Genomic DNA, 19394 nt, shown 5'->3' on the forward strand with positions numbered 1-19394 from the left:
TTCTGGGATCAAATCAGAAATGGGGGTGACTAACTCCCCAAAATGCAGGAATATGCAGCTGTCCCGTACAGGGATCAAACCTGCAACCCTGGTGCTGTGGCAATTTGCAGCCTCTGCTGGCTTGGGGACAGACGAGAGGTGAATTTAGTGGTCCGTGTGTCCTCTGCAAAAAAGATCAACAAGTCAACAAGTTTGACCATCTCACCCCATTTTCTAAATTTGAGTCTGCCAAAATAGGGGGCGTCTTATACATGGGGGCATGTTATACATGGAAAAGTACGGTACATTTCCGGTTTGGGAATCAAAATCAAGGGATAAAAATGTTGGGGTGCAGGAAAATCCAGCATAACTTCCTGAGCTGTGCATTTCATCCCACAAAAATCAGCAGTAACATCAGGCACGTTTACTCTCAGCCTGCTGTTTATGGAAGTTTAAATAAGGATCGGGGATCTATGTGACTGTATGTCTTGGAACAGATTTAGAAATGTGAACTTTATACTTGTCAGTTAAACATAGCTGGAAAGTACGATGGGTCAGTGACTCCCAGTCACTATATCAAGATTGGCATCAAGGTGAAGCCTTCAGGTTCAATCCCCCATAGATGTTTCAAAAAACACACTTTAATTGCATCCCATTTGGAGTACAGCGGTACCTCAGTTTTCAAACATCTCGGAAGCCGAGAGCTTCGGTTTCTGAATGCCGAAACCTGGAAGTAAATGCTTCGGTTTTCAAACATTTTGGAAGTCGAACAGTAATTTGGAATGGATTACAGTGGTACCTTGGTTTACAACCATAATCCATTCCGGAGGTCCGGTTGTAAACCAAAACAGGTTGTAACCCAAGGTGCACTTTCGCCAGTGGGGCCTCAAAAAAAAAAAAAAGGGTTGTAATCCAAAAAAAGGGACACACACTTCCGGGTTTGACGTGGTTGTAATCCAAAACAGTTGTAATCCAAAACGGTTGCAAACCAAGGTACCACTGTAGGTTCGAGAACCGAAGTACCACTGTACTGAATTGCACTCTGTGTGGGGCTGAATTTTGAAAAGTTTGAAAAGAGCTGCAGCCAAAGTTTTGACCAGGGCTTGTAGTAAGTCCGTTTCAGATAGTGTGCTTTTCAAATAGTTTAATTGCAATCTGAGTGATTTCTTCACACTCTCTCCATATTTTTTCTGTTCTTCTGTCTTCCCTTTACTTTTGTGGTAGCATTACTTCTCCGCTATTTTTACTCTTTATCTTGTTTTGGGTTTACTCGCTCCGTGAGGGATTCCCCCCCCGGGTTCCCTCCCCCCCGGTCTTATTTCCTTTTAGGTTTTATTGCTGCTACTACCACTTTACGTTTATTTTAATATAGAAATAGAGATTTTACCATCTTGTCGCTGCTTCAGTGATGTGAGGCTTTTCACCGGTCTGTTTAATGTTCAACTCTGTGCCTGGATTCCCCCCCCCCACCTCAGCCGTTTTTTTCTTTTGGCGAGGGGTGCTGGGACTCCAAAAAGACACTGCCGAAGTTCCTTTGACTTGAGCTTCCTTCCAAGCCTTTTCAGGGCTTGTTTAGCCAAACGTTGCCCCTCACAATACTACTGTATGCCCCAACCTGCTTACTGCAGTCAGAGCTCACACTGTTGCAGCTGTGGTAAAAGCGGGAGTCAGGCTACCTTCCTATTTGGAAGGAGAGTTCCTGAAGCTGAGGCTCCAATACTTTGGCCACCTCATGAGAAGAGAAGACTCCCTGGAAAAGACCCTGATGCTGGGAAAGATGGAGGGCACAAGGAGAAGGGGATGACAGAGGATGAGATGGTTGGACAGTGTTCTCGAAGCTACTAATTTGAGTTTGACCAAACTGCGGGAGGCAGTGGAAGATAGGAGTGCCTGGTGTACTCTGGTACATTGGGTCATGAAGAGTTGGACATGACTAAACAACAACAACAAACAACAACCTTCCTATGTTATGGTAATCACCTGGGAGATGGAGCCATTAATCACCTGGAAGATGGAGCCATTAAGAGAACAAAGGGTCAAGGGATCAACAGATAAAGCCAGAGTTTAGGGAATCAGTGATGTGACCTATAGAGAGACAGAGAGAGAGTCAGAGAGCAATGTGAAGAACTAGGGCTTAGAGAAAATAAAAAAATTCCTTCCTGTAGCACCTTAAAGACCAACTAAGTTCTTGGTATAAGCTTTCGTGTGCATGCACACTTCTTCAGATACACCAGGTGTATCTGAAGAAGTGTGCATGCACACGAAAGCTTATACCAAGAACTAACTTAGTTGGTCTTTAAGGTGCTACAGGAAGGAATTTTTTTATTTTGACTATGGCAGACCAACACGGCTACCTATCTGTAACAGGGCTTAGAGGGTTATGGGTTATGTGAGCTAGCAGCTGGATGCGACAACAAAAAACCCTGCAAGCTGGAAAGCCAGAGAAGCGGAGCACAATGTTTGATTCCTGTTTGAATCCAAGGCTGCAACTATAAGAGAAACAAGACCCTCTTGGAGCCCCTCCATCATAGGCTCAGGTTGTCTATATGTGTAAATAAACCATATGCCATAATGACACCACAGTCTCTGTTGTGCCTCATTTTCAAAATGAAACAAGAATCCCGGGTATGCACCTGGAATCTTGCACAGTGGTACCTTGGTTTGCAACCGTTTTGGATTACAACTGTTTTGGATTACAACCACGTCAATCCCGGAAGTGTGTGTCCCTTTTTTTGGATTACAAGCCATTTTTTTTGGGAGGCCCCACTGGTGAAAGTGCGCCTTGGGTTACAACCTGTTTTGGTTTACAACCGGACCTCCAGAATGGCTTATGGTTGTAAACCAAGGTACCACTATAATCCATTCCAAAAGACTGTTTGACTTCCAAAATGTTTGAAAACCGAAGCATTTACTTCCAGGTTTCGGCATTCAGAAACTGAAGCTCTCAGCTTCCGAGATGTTTGAAAACCGAGGTACTGCTGTACTCCAAATGGGATGCAATTAAAGTGTGTTTTACTGCGGCCAAATCAGACATCTCAAGGAAGGGGCGCAGTTGCCACACTAGCTTTATAACTGTGCAAATGCCCTCCTGGCCACCACAGAGACCTGGGTATCTAGGAGCACACCTAAACTGCAAACCTGTGTCTGCAGTGTGACCCCCATCCAGCCCAGGCTCAATCCCTATTCCCTGTTCTGCCTTCTGACTATCTTTATTTCCTTGGAACCATAGGAGCTGACTCCTAGGGGGCCAAGGTCCCTTTGCTCCCACCCAATAAAATATTTGAAGGGGCTTCCCCCACAAACAGTTGATGGGCATTGCCATTCAAGTGGTGTGCATCTGTGATTGATTATGCAGGGCAGGGCTTTCCTGGCTCCACTGAATGTTTTATTCAAGTTGGTACCCCTGCTTGGAACACTACCGTTTGTTCCATTTTAACTCTTCCGACCATCTGTTTCTGCATCCCCAACCAGCTTCCTGTCTGTCAGAAGACTGGCCCTCAGTCTATAAATGCTAATGTTTCTATAGGAGCCTGCTGTGAGGGACTTTATCAAAGCTTTTTGAAACATCTGTGGGGGATTGAATCTGAAGGCTTCACCTTGATGCCAATCTTGATATAGTGACTGGGAGTCACTGACCCATCGTACTTTCCAGCTATGTTTAACTAACCTTCTCAGCAAGTATAAAGTTCACATTTCTAAATCTGTTCCAAGACATACAGTCACATAGATCCCGGATCCTTATTTAAACTTCCATAAACAGCAGGCTGAGAGTAAACGAGCCTGATGTTACTGCTGATTTTTGTGGGATGAAATGCAGAGCTCAGGAAGTTTTCCTGCACCCCAACATTTTTATCCCTTGATTTTGATTCCCAAACCGGAAATGTACCGTACTTTTCCGTGTATAATGCGCCCCATGTATAAGACGTCCCCTATTTTGGGGGACTCAAATTTAGAAAATGGGGTGAGATGGCACAAACTGGTTGATCTTTTTTGCAGAGGATTGCCCAGAGTTGTTGAGCTTTTTATGCTGACAATCGCTCACCAGCACGCACTGCTAAATCCGCCTCTCATCTGTCCCCAAGCCAGCAGAGGCTGCAAATTGCCACAGCGTCGCCCAATCAGCACCACCCACACAGCAACCAATAACGCACAAAAGCCATTGAGAGCAATGGCAGCAACCAATCAAACGTCTACACTATGCACTACCCATGTATAAGACGACCCCCACTTTTTAGCATAATGTTTACTGGAAAAAACCTAGTCTTATACATGGAAAAGTACGGTAGGTAGTTTTCAGGCAGATGTTCCCTTACATTCTGGAGTTGAAAGGACATAACATATTTCCAGAAGGACAGCAATGCGCAATCCCAGGCATGTTTATTCAGATGCAAGTCCTATATTTACTCAAGTCTAATGCACCATCAAATCTAATGTTCACCCGATTTTTCATAGCCTAATTTGGAAAAAAATGTGTGCATTAGACTCAAGTAAATATGCTATATCTGAAATAACTACTGGTGGCTTTTCTGTTGTTCCTCAAAACAGCACATCCTTATGTACACATAACTGAAAATAGAATCTATCCATCTATCATCTATCTATCTATCTATCTATCTATCTATCTATCTATCTATCTATCTATCTATCTATCTATCCTGTAAGTCCTTCCAGCAGCACTGCTTCCATTGTCCCTGGAATCTGCATTCGTGACGCTTTCCCCCTCCCTCCTCCTTTGCATAAGGAACTCTGAGACTGGTAGTTCTCAGGAAAGCATGTCACACAGGGAAAAATCTCTATGTCCCTTGAACTACAACAGCCCAGTTTAACTGTACAGACACCCTCTCTCTTGGTTCTAAATAAGGGCTTGGGGGGGTTGCTCCTTGCCAGTGTGGCGTGGTGGTTAAGAGTGGTAGTCTTCTAATCTGGTGGACCAGGTTCGCGTCTCCGCTCTTCCACATGCAGCTGCTGGGTGACCTTGGGCCAGTCACACTTCTCTGAAGTCTCTCAGCCCCACTCACCTCACAGAGTGTTTGTTGTGGGGGAGGAAGGGAAAGGAGATTGTGAGCCACTTTGAGACTCCTTCGGGTAGTGATAAAGCGGGATATCAAGTCCAAACTCTTCTTCTTCTCTTCTCGTCAAATACTGTACATTGTTTGTTCTGCTCCAACACTATTTTTGCCGTATTCTAGTAAGTAGGTGGTGTGGTGGTCTAAACCACTGAGCCTCTTGGGCTTGCCAGTTGGAAGGTCAGCGGTTCAAATTCCTGTGATGGGGTGAGCTCCTGTTGCTCTGTCCCAGCTCCTGCCAACCTAGCAGTTCAAAAGCATGCTAGTGCAAGTAGATAAATAGGTGCTGCTGCAGCAGGAAGGTAAATGGCGTATCTGTGTCACAGATATTCCATGAGTCTCTCTGCATGCTGCCCTTTGCATTGCTCAATTCAGATGCATCTCAAAGACAAACTGCACCAAATTTTTCGCAATGCCCTATTGACAAGAAATTATCGGCTGTATTAGCTGCACGATGCTGCCCTGTCGTCATAGACATTGGAGAGGACGTTGATTACTTAGCAAAGTAAATACAGTAAATACAGGGGTGGACCCACGAAGGGATCACTAGGAGGGTATTTAGATCTCTGCATCTCCAGTGCTGGGTGTCTGGAGAATCAGCCTGTGCTGCCCATCACACCTCAGCCATGGGGGCAGCCCCACTCCTCTGTGCCTTGACTGTACTCTCACTCACAGCTCCAGTCATATCAGACCCGTAAGATTTTAATTTTCCATTTCTCTTTGCTCAGCCAGTTTCATAGTGGAATAGGAGTGCAGACGGGCACAAAAACTTAAGGAATATGAGGAAATGGCAAAACTTGCCTGAAGAATAAGAAATCAAGATAACAAACTCTTTATAAAAGAATGGAAATGGTTTATTGAATATTTGCAGATAAATTGTAAACAGATAAAAACATTAGCAGTGTTATTGTAATAACCTGCAGTTTCATGAGAGTATATATTTATAGCAGACAATTAAAGGAGTAACTTAAATGAATTTGGATATGCAGAAGATATGAAATAATAAATTTAAGGAACCGCAGAAAGAGGGGGGGAGGGAAGCCAAATTTCGAAATGTTAAATGGAATGTAAAGTTAATGAGATGTATAAATTTGAAAAGTATAAATAAAAAACTAAATAGAAAGAAAGAATGCAGATGGGCACATGGGGCAGAGAGTGACAATGCTGAGCTCCCTTTCATATGTGGGTCGCATTGGTTCAGGTTATCTTCTGCACAGAGGCAGATTTTAGAGCACTTTCAGGCACCGGGTTTAAATTGACTTGTTGAATTGTTTTGAATGGAGAACCTCCTGGTATTCTATTCCCAGTCATGCAGCTCTGTTTTATGCACGTTTACTCAGAAACAATTCCCACTGAATGACATAGAAGTCTGCTTGTTGCTGGAGCTAATTCTATAGCTTAACTGTATGCTGTGGGGAGTTATTTCTTGCAACATTCAGCCCCGTTGGGTTCTAGGAGAAAACTTACCCCACACCATACATAATCTAAACTAGTCTCCTGCCCCAATTTTGTGACTTTCCCTCATGCCTAACCTTTAAGCTGAGCCTGGATAGCTCAGGTGGTTAGGGCATGATGCTGATAACACCAGGGCTGCAGGTTTGATCCCTGTATGGGACAGCTGCGTATTCCTGCATTTTGGGGAGTTAGCCTAGATCAGGGGTTGTCCACCTGGTCCCTACCGCCCACTAGTAGGTATTTCAGGATTCTAGGTGGGCAGTAGGGGGTTCTCTATGGCACAAGCTGAATCCTCCTTCCATTGAGGCTGGTGGGCGGTAAGGAAATTTTACCATCAAGAAAGATGGATTAGTAGGCAGTAGGTATAAAAAGGTTGACTACTCCTGGCCTAGATGATCATCAGGGTCCCTTCCAGCTCTAATTCTTCCAGCTCTAATTCCAATTCTATAATTCTAATTTATCTGCCACACCCTGCAGCTGCCCAGGAGAATTGCATCCCTGACCCAATGACAAAAAAAGTTTTTTTTATTTTAGGTTGTTTTGTTTGTTTGCTTCAGTTTATTGTTTGGCCAAAGGCCTTAGCAATTACTGAGTAATGTCCCCTCCCACCCCCGATAAGGGACTGTAACGTAATTAAAATCTTGGCAGGGATACAATGACACTTGTAATGTGAAATGAACTTTGGTATCCACGATTATATAACAGATGGATAACGGTAAAAGAAAAAGAATATTTTTGGGGCGAAATGGAACCCATGGAGGGAAGGGAGGAGATCTGAAGGTTCGAAAGAACCTTTTCTTTTTATGATTTGAAATGGTTAAAGTTATTATGTATAAAGGTAAAGAGACCCCTGACCATTAGGTCCAGTAGTGGCCAACTCTGGGGTTGCAGCGCTCATCTCGCTTTACTGGCCAAGGGTGCCGGCGTACAGCTTCTGGGTCATGTGGCCAGCAGGACTAAGCTGCTTCTGGCGAACCAGAGCAGCGCATGGAAATGCTATTTACCTTCCCACCGGAGTGGTACCTATTTATCTACTTGCACTTTGACATGCTTTCGAACTGCTAGGTTGACAGGAGCAGGGACCGAGCAACGGGAGCGGGGATTCGAACCGCCGATCTTCTGATCGGCAAGTCCTAGGCTCTGTGTTTTAACCCACAGTGCGACCCATGTTATGTATAAATTAATGTAAAACTAATAATTTTTTAAAACATAAAATAACTTAATTAAAATTGTCTGGATCCCACAGAGCAACTTTGCAGCAACTGCTAAAGTACAATTTCTCCAAAACTGTCAGGAAAGGCCTTACAGATCATAGGATGTCCCCCTCTCTTTTCTCTCGCAGCCGCTATCTGGTGGCCTTCCCTGCAATCATCCGCCATCCCAATACAGAAAAGTTTTGTGTGCAACTGATGTCCCTGCCAGGAACGGGCCACGTGTCTGTGACATTAGAGATGACGTTGCAGAACCACACCCTGCTGGAGAAGGATGTGGAGAAGCCAGGGACCCACGAATGCATCAGCTTCCAGGCAAGTTTCATCCATTGCAAGCCACTCAGTAGAAGATGCTCTCGCTTCTTAGCTAGATAAGGGCAGCAGGTCACAGTGAAGGACGGAACAAGGCAGCACACTAGCTGTGGTAGAGATTGCCATCGCTGCAGTGAACCCTCCTAAGGCTTAGTACAACACACCACGTGAGTTGGTGCCATGATCGGATGGCGAGTTGCCCTAGCCCAACCCATGTAAACCTATGGCAAGAAGTGGGGGGCAGGGTAGGTGAGAGATAATATTGCAGGGGCAACAGTTTATCTGTGGAAATAGTCATATCGGTGTCCGGTCGAGGGTCCAGCAATATAATAATAATAATAATAATAATAATAATAATAATAATAATAATAATAATAATTTTATTATGTATACCCTGTCCATCTGGCTGGGTTTCCCCAGCCACTCTGGGTGGATTACAATACATAAAAAATTGTAAAACATTGGACATTAAAAATTTCCCAATACAGGGTTGCCTTCAGGTGTCTTCTAAAAGTCAGATAGTTGTTTATTTCCTTGACATCTGAAGGGAGGGCGTTCCACAGGGCGGGCACCACTACCGAGAAGGCCCTCTGCCTGATTCCCTGTAACCTCACTTCTCGCAGTAAGGGAACCACCAGAAGGCCCTTGGTGCTGGACCTCAGTGTCCGGGCTGAATGATGGGGGTGGAGACACTCCTTCAGGTATACTGGGCCGAGTCCGTTTAGGGCTTTAAGGGTCAGCACCAACACTTTGAATTGGTTAGAATGTTCCAACTGTTTTAGGATGCTTTTAAAAATGTGGACCTGTTTGCTGTTTCAGGAGGAAGGATGGGATATAAATGCAAGAAATGAAATATCAGTGTAAGTTGTTTGGGGCAAACACCCATAGCCTGAAAGAGAAAGGACGGAAAAAGCTCTAACTAGCCACCTGTGAATTCCGATGCAGTGAAGCCATCATCTATTTCTGCATTCAGAATGGATGTTGAAAATCTACACCCCTCAGCTTAGCTGTTGCTTGTGTTTTTTAAATTGGATGGAAGCGGGTTCGAGGGAAAGCAAACCAACCACCAGTATTTCTCAGGAATTACAGGGTTCAGATGGATTGCTGCTCACGCCATGTGTACTCGGTTTCAAACACTAGTGGCGAGAGCATGTTGGAGCCAGAGTAAATGGTAATTGTTACACATCCTCAGAACCACTTTCAGGCAAATAGGCAAGTTCCTGTTTACAAGCCTGTTTCATGTGGATGTATTTATTGTGGACCAATCTGAACGTGTTCTGAGGTCAAAAATAGCTGGGCGTACCTTTAAAAATAAAACCAACGCTGCCAAGTAATGTACAGTGGTACCTCGGGTTAAGTACTTAATTCATTCCAGAGGTCCGTACTTAACCTGAAACTGTTCTTAACCTGAAGCACCATTTTAGCTAATGGGGCCTGCTGCGGCCGCTGCGCGGCCGGAGCACGATTTCTGTTCTTATCCTGAAGCAAAGTTCTTAACCTGAAGCACTATTTCTGGGTTAGCGGAGTCTGTAACCTGAAGCGTATATAACCTGCAGCGTATGTAACCCGAGGTACCACTGTATTAGAATTTTATTTAGGTGCATTTTTGAATTTGATTGTGATAATATGATTAAGGTTCAATAGTTGTGATTCCTGCATTGCAGGGGGCTGGACTAGATGACCCTTGGTGTACCTGTTAACTCTACAATTCTATGGCACAGGTGAAGTTCTGTGAGAATTTTACTTTTCTCCCCTCTTTTTCGTCCACCAATCAATTTCTTTCTCTTTAGGTCCCAGCCTTTGTTCCCAGGAAGAAGCCAGTGGAGGAACAACAACAATCACCCGTAAGTCTTTGCTGCTGCTTCCAACCATTCCTTCCTTCTGATCACTGGAAGGATTTGCGTAACAGAAGAGGGAGAGACTGTATGAACAACTCGGGAGGAAGAGGGAACAGTGAGGCGGAGGGGGGAGGAAATGGGGTGGCAGAGACAAGGATGGAGGAGCAAACCACAGTGTGTCTGGGCAGAGAGGGAAGCAAAGAAAGCTTTTGTGTGTGGATAATAAAGGGAAGAATTTTTGATCTTGTTTCCCTATTTCCTGGGGGGGAAGAGGGTCACAATTTTGGATGGATGCTCTGGTATCTTCTCCAGCTGCAAAATATGCTTCTCTCCTCAGTCCTCCTGCTGTTGAAACAGTTTTTTCCCCCTCCTTTATGTTGTGAAGGAAGAATTGGCCAGTGTGCATGTCATAATACGAATGGGTAACACCATCTTTTTGGAAAGGAAGAAGGTGCTGGTTCAGGACGCTTATGTCAGGCATATTATAGAGCCAGACAAGCCCTTTTACAAGCCTGGAGAGACAGGTAGGCATGATCATACCCCCCAACATTTCTCTGATGAAAACAGGGATGTCCTATTCCATAATAAAGGGACGCGGGTGGCGCTGTGGTCTAAACCACTGAGCCTAGAGCTTGCTGATCAAAAGGTCGGCAGTTCGAATCCCCGTGACGGGGTGAGCTCCCGTTGCTTGGTCCCAGCTCCTGCCAACCTAGCAGTTCGAAAGCATGCCAAAAAGTGCAATGTCGGTGTTCCGTTGTGCCAGAAGCGGCTTAGTCAAACTGGCCACATGACCCGAAAAAACTGTCTGCGGAGCGGACAAACGCCAGTTATCTCAGCCTGTAAAGCGAGATGAGCGCTGCAACCCCAGAGTCGGTCACGACTGGACCTAATGGTCAGGGGTCCCTTTACCTTTACCTTAAGGAAAAGTAGGACATTCTGGGATCAAATCAGAAACAGGGATGGCTTCTGTAAATCTGGGACTATCCCTGGAAAATAGGGACACTTGGAGGGTCTGCATGAGTGGCCAGAAGAACCTGGAAGGTGACTGAAGCAGCTGTTTCATCTTTTGGGGTGGGGTGATGTGAAACTATTACAATAAGCATTGTAAAAGCTAAGCTGCTAAGCCACAGTAGACCCTGATCATCTGCAGGGGAGCATAAGCTCACACAAGCTAAATTAGCATAAGCAAAATCTATGTTGCAAATAACATAGCAGGAAAAACAGAAGTGAAGGGGAAACGAAAGATTAGCACCTACTTCTGTTTTCTTTTCTTTTTTGAAAAAATATATACAGCAACATGAAGTAGAGAATGAAACTCAAATAAGACAGAGCCTAAGACAGAAGAACATCTACTCTTTAAAAAATTATTTTCAATAGCAAATAACATGCATGCATTTGCTTTTTTTAGTCAGGTTTCGCATTGTGAGGCTTGATGAAGAATTTAAGGCCATTGATGAAGCGGTGAGTATTACTCCCTGTATCACAAGGAGCAAAGGCTTTCCATTCAAGGTCTGTGCAGAAACATTCATACCAGAAGGGTCTTGTCATTGCCTCTCTGCTCCAAGACATTATGGCACCTGAGGCCAAAATGGCGCCTCCTTCCTTACCAAGGAAGAAAGCGTGAGGGGAGATCTACAACAGGAACAATGGGGGGAAAGAAAGATCCGCATTGGGATCTGCTGTCCTGGTGGATTCTGTCACCCAAGGCAATCACCTTGCCTCATGGGTAGGCTGGCCTTGCTAGGGATGATGGGAATCGTAGTCCAAAATGTATGGAGGGCAGCAGGTCAGAAACGACTGGTTTACGCAAGGCAGGTTCACTTGATCTAAATTATTTTGCTGGCTTTGCAGAATTTTGCGGGAACTGGAGGCTATCCTTTTCCTCATGAGGCTGATTTTGTGCTCTTTCTGACTCTTGTCTCTCTCCTTCATTCTTTGCAGATCCCTTTGATACAGTTGACTGTAAGTACAGGCAATTGCCGTTTTAGGTGCACAATCGTGCACACGCGCACAGTGCCAAATCCAGAAATGACTTGGAAATGTCATAAAAGATGTCATGAAAAGGGTGGGGCGGGGGTGGAATGGGGGTGGAAAGGGGCGTTTCACTTTCACGCACGTGCATACTGACCCAGTGTGCAACCTCCATGCCTTTTGAGACCTCTTTGCATATCTACACAATAAAATGTAAGATGGCGGGGGGGGGGGAGGGGAGAGCGATTGAATCATAAATTACAAAATTTATATACAGATCCCAATAATTGTAGCTATATGAGAGACTGAGAATTATTTGTTATAGTAACAAACCGTGCGGAAGTGCTGTATTTAATCACATCCAAGTCGCCACCCCGTAATAGTCACTCCCTCCTTTTTCTGACCCCAAAAATGGTCCCAGAGTAAAGGGCTGAGGGAGCCGGCGTACACTTCCGGGTCATGTGGCCAGCATGACTAAGCTGCTTCTGGCGAACCAGAGCATCACACGGGAACGCCGTTTTCCTTCCCGCTGGAGTGGAACCTATTTATCTACCTGCACTTTGAAGTGCTTTTGAACTGCTAGGTTGGCAGGAGCAGGGACCGAGCAACGGGAGCTCACCCCATCATGGGGATTCGAACCGCCAACCTTCTGATTGGCAAGTCCTAGGCTCTGTGCTTTAACCCACAGCGGCATCCGTGTCCCAGAGTAGTCCCCACATAATAGTTGCAGGGCTACTTTCACCACACATGCTCTTACTGGCTGAAGGCAACAGGTGGAGGTGGGCAGGCAGGCAAGCAAGAGGGGAGAGTGAGGCACAAGAGACTCACAAGACTTGCCTCTTCCCACGAGATCTAAACTGTACGGTGGATACATTAAGGTATGGACAGTGCTGGATTTACATATAAGCTAAACAAGCTATAGCTTAGGGCTCCACTCTATTGGGGCTCAAAAAAAAAAATAATAAAGGAAGAAAACCCCAGGAGGTTCTTTGATAAAATATGTATTTTGTTATGTGCAAATGGCTTTAGATACCTATTAGGTCCATAAATTACCATATAGCATATTGTCAGGGCTGCCTCAGGTCTCAGCTCACAAAAGACCAACGCCAGGTTCTTCTTATATACAAGGATGTTTATTGCAGTTCATTATTGGTTCCACAACCGAGGCGTGCAGCCCCGCGTCTCTTAGCCTGGACGTTTTAAGTCCCCTCTGAATCGGTCCCGCCCCTACACCAGCTTAAGAGGCTTGTGCTAGTCCACCTCTTCCTGTCTTTCCTTTTCCGCAGGGTCTTTCTGCCCCCCTGGGTCCCTTCCCTCCTGCTCTCTCCTGAAGCGGATTCCTCAGATGCCTGTCCCCCCCTCCTTCGTGCTTTGGGGCCAGGCTCCTCCTCCGGGCTCTCTCCATTTCCGCGCGCCTCCACATTTGAACTTGGCGCGCGTTCGCTACCCCTGACCTTCCTCTTGACACTTACACTACTCCCTGTACTACTCTCCGCCTCTTCCGGCAGGACGTTCTGCCCCGATCTCCTTCCCCTGTCTCCTTCCTGCTCTGCTCCGTGTGTCACACTGGGAGCTCCACTCTCTTCACTTCGTTCCTGCTGGGAAGCTGGCCCCGATCTCCCACTCCCACTCGGGGTTTCCCTGCTGCTTCCCTGCCCCTGGCATGTCCCCCTTGTGAACCCCCTTGGCCTGACTAGGGGCGCCCCCTTCTGGGAATCCTCCGATTCACTTGAGAGACTCATGGAAGACCTCAAGTCATTGTCCTCCTCTTCCTCACAGTCCTGGGATTCTTCCCCATCGCTCTCCGTCTCCCCCCTCACCTGTGCCTCTGTCCCTGAACCCCTGACACATATATTCAACACAAAAAAAACCTGCAACAATTTGTTGTTGACAAAGGACAGCTGGACATATAAAGGGCCCCATTACCTTCAATAGCTTAGGGTCTCATCAAACCTAAATCCAGCCTGGGCATGGAGCACCTTGTTTCCTCACCACATCATGTAGGGTTGCCATATTTCAAAAGGTGAAAATCCAGACACAAAAGTTGGTTTGGGCAAAGCTTTTTGTTGTTGTTAAAGGAAATTTGCCAAAATCTACACAACCGACATGGGCTGTCATATGTTTCCCAGATATTTCAGCACAGTTTCCTTTTTTAAAAAAATAGTTTTTCTTATGTTTTTCTAATTTGCATATCAAGATAATCATTTGGACAACCTTAAATTAATGACTTCCCTTCTTCTCTTTCCATGGTTCATTTGCACACCATACATCCCTGCATATTTTAACATGAACTAAACCATTCAGTAATCCATTGTTACACCATCAAAACATATTTACACTGCTGAATTTATCTTAATGCTACCAGTGTTTTTAAATGTACTCAACTTTCACCCAAATAATCAGTAAACACTTTCCAGTCTTCTTTAAATGTATATTCTTCTTGTTCTCTTATTCTGTATGTTAAATCTGCAAGCTGCGCATATTCCATCAATTTAAGTTGATTAAATTCTTCTTTGATTGGGACCTCACTTGAATTCCATCAGCACTGTTTCCAACGGCCAAATCCAGGCTATGTCCAGGAAATTCCAGACATATGGCAACCCTACATGGTCACCAGGTTTTTCCTCATGTAATGGTTGCACATACCCCTTTGTTTGCAAAGGAAAAATCAGCACCAAAAATGTGATCATTAGGCGGTGAAATACGGTATGCAATACTGTCCCTTCCATGTTTTTTTCCCCCAGAGTGTATTATGCAACAATATTAAATAGCATCTTCCCCCTGTGACAGCTCTCTTCTCACTCCTTCACAGATCCCAGGAGATAAAACCCCTTTGCATGAGTTTTGCTTTCTGCCCCTTCGCAGAGGAGGGAGTGTTGCGGGTACACTCAGAAGTGGGTGCAATAGCAGATAATAATAATAATTATCAGTCCGTCATATAGCTACAGATATTAGGATCTGGTGGGTAAAGGAATGGAGCTGATAAAGATCGCAGCAACAGAGTAGTGGAATGGAAGGGAAATGATTGCGGGTGCAAAAACAAGCAAGGTGGCAAACCCACGGCTAGGATATTTCCCCCCCCGCCAAGCCCCATCCGCCGGCGTAGACGGCAAGCGGCAGAATATCAAGGAAGATGCTGACTGAAAAAACAGAAGTACCGTACTTTTCTGTGTATAAGACTAGGTTTTTTTTACTTTAAAATAAGGTTAAAATGTGGGGGCGTCTTATACACGGATAGTGCATATGCCCATTTTCTAAATTTGGGGTGCCCCAAAGTAGGGGGCGTCTTATACACGGGGGCGTCTTATACACGGATAAATACGGTATGTCGACTTTTGTGGGCCAATTGCACAGTGCTCTGTTGGGGCACAGCCTCAGTATTGCTGATGACTGCAGCCAAGTGAATGAACTGTGGGAATGTTGAGGACAGTAGGAGAGGATATATTGATTAATATTATCCTTCCTCACTCACGCTAGTGAGCTTGTAGCATTACCATGTACATAGCAGGAAGCTAATGGACTGGATTCGTGAAAATCACTTGAGTTCAGCAATCCAGTCTGGTTTGTCCGGATTGGATTTGTTCCTGGTAAATCCCCTTTTGTTCCCTCTTAAAACGACAACGACGACGATTACTATCTTCTTTTAAAGTAATGATAAGGTTTACTCACATTCGGTCCACAGTGTGATCCTGAAGGCAGGCTTTAGCTTGTAGTTACAGATACGGAGAAAAGTGTGGGTTCATCCTCTTGTGAGGAATGAGCCCATGTGCTGCTGGCCGAGAGCCAGCACAAAGCAAAAAGTATTAAGATAGTACAAGAGGAAGAGCATCAAGAGAAAGATGGCTGTGTGACCAGCCCTTTTATGGGGTCTCAGAAGGTCACACCCATCTACCTGGTCACATACAGGGAGAGGATGCTCCAGACCAGGTGTGACAGGAAGCCCTCCTGGCTGGAGCAACATTCTCCTGTGTGTCCGCTCTGGGCAAACAGGAAATGTTGTATTTGACTGCTTTTCTGATGTTACAAACCACACAAACATCACAGTCTTTTTGGTCTTATCCCTGTGCCCAGGATCCTAATGAAAACCGAATAGGCCAGTGGGTGGATGTGAAGCCTCAAAATGGCTTTGTGGACCTGTCTTTTCCTCTGGCCTCCGAAGCAGTCATGGGACGATACCTCATAGCAGTTGGAAGTTTACTTTTTGCACGTGAGGATTCAAGAAGAGAGTTCATGGTGGAAGAATACGGTGAGATTTCAAAGGGAGACCACTTGGGTTGCAGTGTGTGTGTGTGTGTGTGTGCTCACGCATGTGCTAACAAGAAAAGGAATACAGGCTATTACATTATTATTATTCTTTCCTTTCACTCTGTTTGGTATAATATGTAGCGATAGGGATACAGTATTTTTGTTATTGATTGAATTTACAGCATACCTGTCCTGGCTAGGAATCCTAGTTGCCTTAGATATTTGGATTTTTAAATTTTATTTTATTAAATAAAAAGTGAACCTCTTCCCCCCGCAGAGAAAGGCAAGCTCCTTAATTAGACTCCCATCTTAAAAACTGTTATTCTTATATGTGAGTTGGCACACAAAAGATGGCGGTGTAAAACTGAAATCACTCAGTGCCATTGCTTGCCGTTTCTCCTCTCATTGCCACGTGGGCAGAGAGATGGAGGGAGAAGCTCCCTTCACCAACATCTGTTTATAATCTGAACCCAGGATGTGAACTACTGGTGCAGAGATACAGACTTTCCCCCATTCCCACACCACTTGCGACAGATGTCAGTTGACCTTAGTGATGTTCTCCAAAGCTCTGGGAAATTCTGCCAAAGGAATTGCCCCAGGGCAGAGGTTTTCAACGTTTTTGAGTCCACGAATGTGAGACCAACCACATTCTTCCCGCAGCACCCCTGTGGGGCTCAGGAGCCCAGTTATGTCGCCCCTTGCCTGCAGAGCTGGCAGCCGCTCACCCGTTTTTGAACACCCTCCCTTGGGGAGTGTTCCCTCGGCCTCCTTTCCTCTCCCCTCTCCTTGGGAGTCCTCTGGTGCTGCCGCCCCTGGTCTCTGAGCTGCCCCCCACCCGCCTCAAAGAGAGGTGCCTCCTCACACTGACCCATAGATGCCCGGGAATTGTCTGCCCATTCTCAAAAGCAAGGGCAGGGGGACTGGCTGACTAGGCTTCCTCACCTTGCTTGCTTGCTTACTCACTCGGAGTCCGCCTCAGCTCCTAGTAACCAGCACTCCCTGACCAGCCGCAGAGGCACCATTTGCCTGTGGAGCTTGTAGCCAGGGCTGCACAACAGTTGCACAAGCCTTTGGGAGGCAGAGACGCAAGAAGGCATCAGAGGAGAGGGAGGGAAGGAAAGAGGGACAGAGGCCAGAGTTGCCCGCAGCACCCCTGACCATCATTCAAGGCACCCCAGGGTGCCACGGCACCGCACATGGTGAAACCACACCCCTTCCAACAGATGAAAGAATAGTGCAAACACAATTTACATAGCTGTTCCTTTCTTTCCAACAACAGTCAGATTCTGTGAGGTCTCAAAAGAGTCATAAGGGCCATAGGGAAAACGAGGGGTGAAATAATTTGGTGACCAGCTCATGTAAATGCCGCATAAAAAAGTGAGTGAACAAAAAGTAATTTCAGAGTAAACCCCTAGTATGAACCACGTGAAAGCACCCCAGTGCAGAGCCCTATACTTACTTGTCCTGAGCAATGTTGAGTAAGCATCAGACACAGGTGAAGGAGGTTTTTTTTTTAAATGCTCCTTCAAAAGCTTAGGAATGATTCCTGACTTTGAATTCGGAAATGTGAATTATTAGCACATATCACGCCAGTGCTAAGGGATTTGCACTTGCTGCCTATTAACTACTGAACCAGTTTTAAGATCCTATTGTTTACGTATAAAGCCCTAAACAACTCTGGATGGGGATACTAGAAAAACTCCCTAATCCTCCACTGCCCAGTGAAGGCATTTAAGATTGGGAAATGGGAAATGGATAGCTTTTCCATGGCCTGGATATTTTTGGCTTGCGGTAGCATGGGAATGGGCTTTTTCACTGGTGATGCCAGTGTTGTGGACTGCCTTCCCTGCTGAAATACGAGAAACCCCATCAGTATTGGTATTCTGCCGGTTCTTAGAGACACACCTGTATAGACAAGCATTCCTCTCAAATTGAACTTCCTTATCTAATTGTTTTAATTCAGGGGTGTCCAAACTTTTTTCAAAGAGGGCCAGATTTGATGAAGTGAACATGCATGAGGGCTGACCCAAGATTATAAACTGCCACAGGGGCTGGATTAAACCAACTGGCAGGCCAGATTAGGCCCCTGAAAGACTTTGGACATGCCTGTTTTAATTGTTCTCTTAACTGTTTTAATTGCTATGATTTTTAATGGGCTTGCTTTATTCTATGTTTTAACTATGCATGCTTTACTATTTTGATGGAATTGGTTTAATGTACATTTTATTTATGTATGATTTTAAAAAAAGATGTTTTGTTACTTTCAAATCACTTAGAAGCCAATTTATCAGAGAAGTGGTATATAAATAAAATAATTAAAATAATTAAAAGTGCAGAAGGAGCAGTGTTCAGTTTTGGTGATGCAGCTGCGGCATGTGGAACTTTTTATGCACTCACTTTCTTCTCCGTCTCTCTTCCTGACTCATTACAGAGCTGCCTAAATTTGAAGTTGTGATTGAGTTTCCGAAATTGGTCACCACAGCGGATGAAGAATTCCAGGTCAAAGTGTGTGCCAAGTAAGTAAAATTTCATGGTAAACAATGTTCCTAAAATGGGACCTTTCCAGACACAGTTTTACTGTGTTGACATGTGTTTCTTCATCCCTTTGGGTCTATTTCTTTTTCTCCTTCTCTGTCTCAATGCACATTTATAATGCGGGGACATAGTTGTTTAACTGCTATTCCTTCCCTGGCGGGAACCACAAGAAAGAAGCAATCTGCTAGAGAATGCTTAGCACCCGAGCCAAATTATGATTTTCAGGCTTTTTTTTTGGAAGAGAGAGTAAAACTATGGCTGTCAAATCAGAGTAGAACCAATATAAATTTGTAAGGTAGCACCAGTATATTGTTTGCTCTTGTCTCCTCTCACCCCCATTTTTTGTACTTCTAAAAATGAAAATAAAACTATGTGCTATGGCGCCCAAACTTCCAAGATTTCCCCCTCTGTATTAAAACGGTTATTTTGCCTCACTTCATTCTGTTTATGGAAGCAGCTGTTCATTTGCATTTGTGCTCCCCCCCCAAGCTTTTTACATTCAGAGAACCCTTCTGCACATCAAATTGTCTATCAGGGAATTCTTCCTTGCACATTGACAATGGATTTCTGTGGGTAGCATAGCATGGGTTGCTTGTGCCCGGGGCTACGTGGAGGGGATGTGTGGGAGGAAAACGGATGGAGTATGCATGTGCATTCAACTGTCTAACAGCATCTGCATCACCCAGGAGATCACAGTCGCAGAGATACGAAAAGAAGCGTCTTCCATTGTCTGTAAAAGTCACTTCCTGATTTGCATTGAGAAGCTGTTTTCAACGGAGCCC

At 45.0% G+C, this 19394-nt stretch overlaps 1 protein-coding gene across 4 annotated transcripts in view; it reads left to right on the top strand.

Annotated features, from left to right (window-relative positions):
- Nucleotides 1–19394, top strand: part of LOC308576586 (alpha-2-macroglobulin-like protein 1) — an 88324-nt gene that overhangs the window by 26784 nt on the left and 42146 nt on the right. For 3 of the 4 annotated variants that reach the window (XM_081176084.1, XM_081176083.1, XM_081176085.1), the window contains 7 exons: nt 7843–8026; nt 9814–9867; nt 10247–10385; nt 11270–11322; nt 11803–11823; nt 15904–16078; nt 18509–18593. In XM_081176084.1, coding sequence (XP_081032210.1) covers nt 7843–8026; nt 9814–9867; nt 10247–10385; nt 11270–11322; nt 11803–11823; nt 15904–16078; nt 18509–18593 — 711 coding nt within the window. Of the gene's footprint in view, nt 1–5589; nt 5740–7842; nt 8027–9813; nt 9868–10246; nt 10386–11269; nt 11323–11802; nt 11824–15903; nt 16079–18508; nt 18594–19394 lie in introns of those variants that run through there. The other variant, XM_081176086.1, reaches the window with a different exon arrangement.

Source organism: Podarcis bocagei (assembly GCF_964188305.1).
Source record: "Podarcis bocagei genome assembly, chromosome: 17".
Classification (NCBI taxonomy): domain Eukaryota; kingdom Metazoa; phylum Chordata; class Lepidosauria; order Squamata; family Lacertidae; genus Podarcis; species Podarcis bocagei.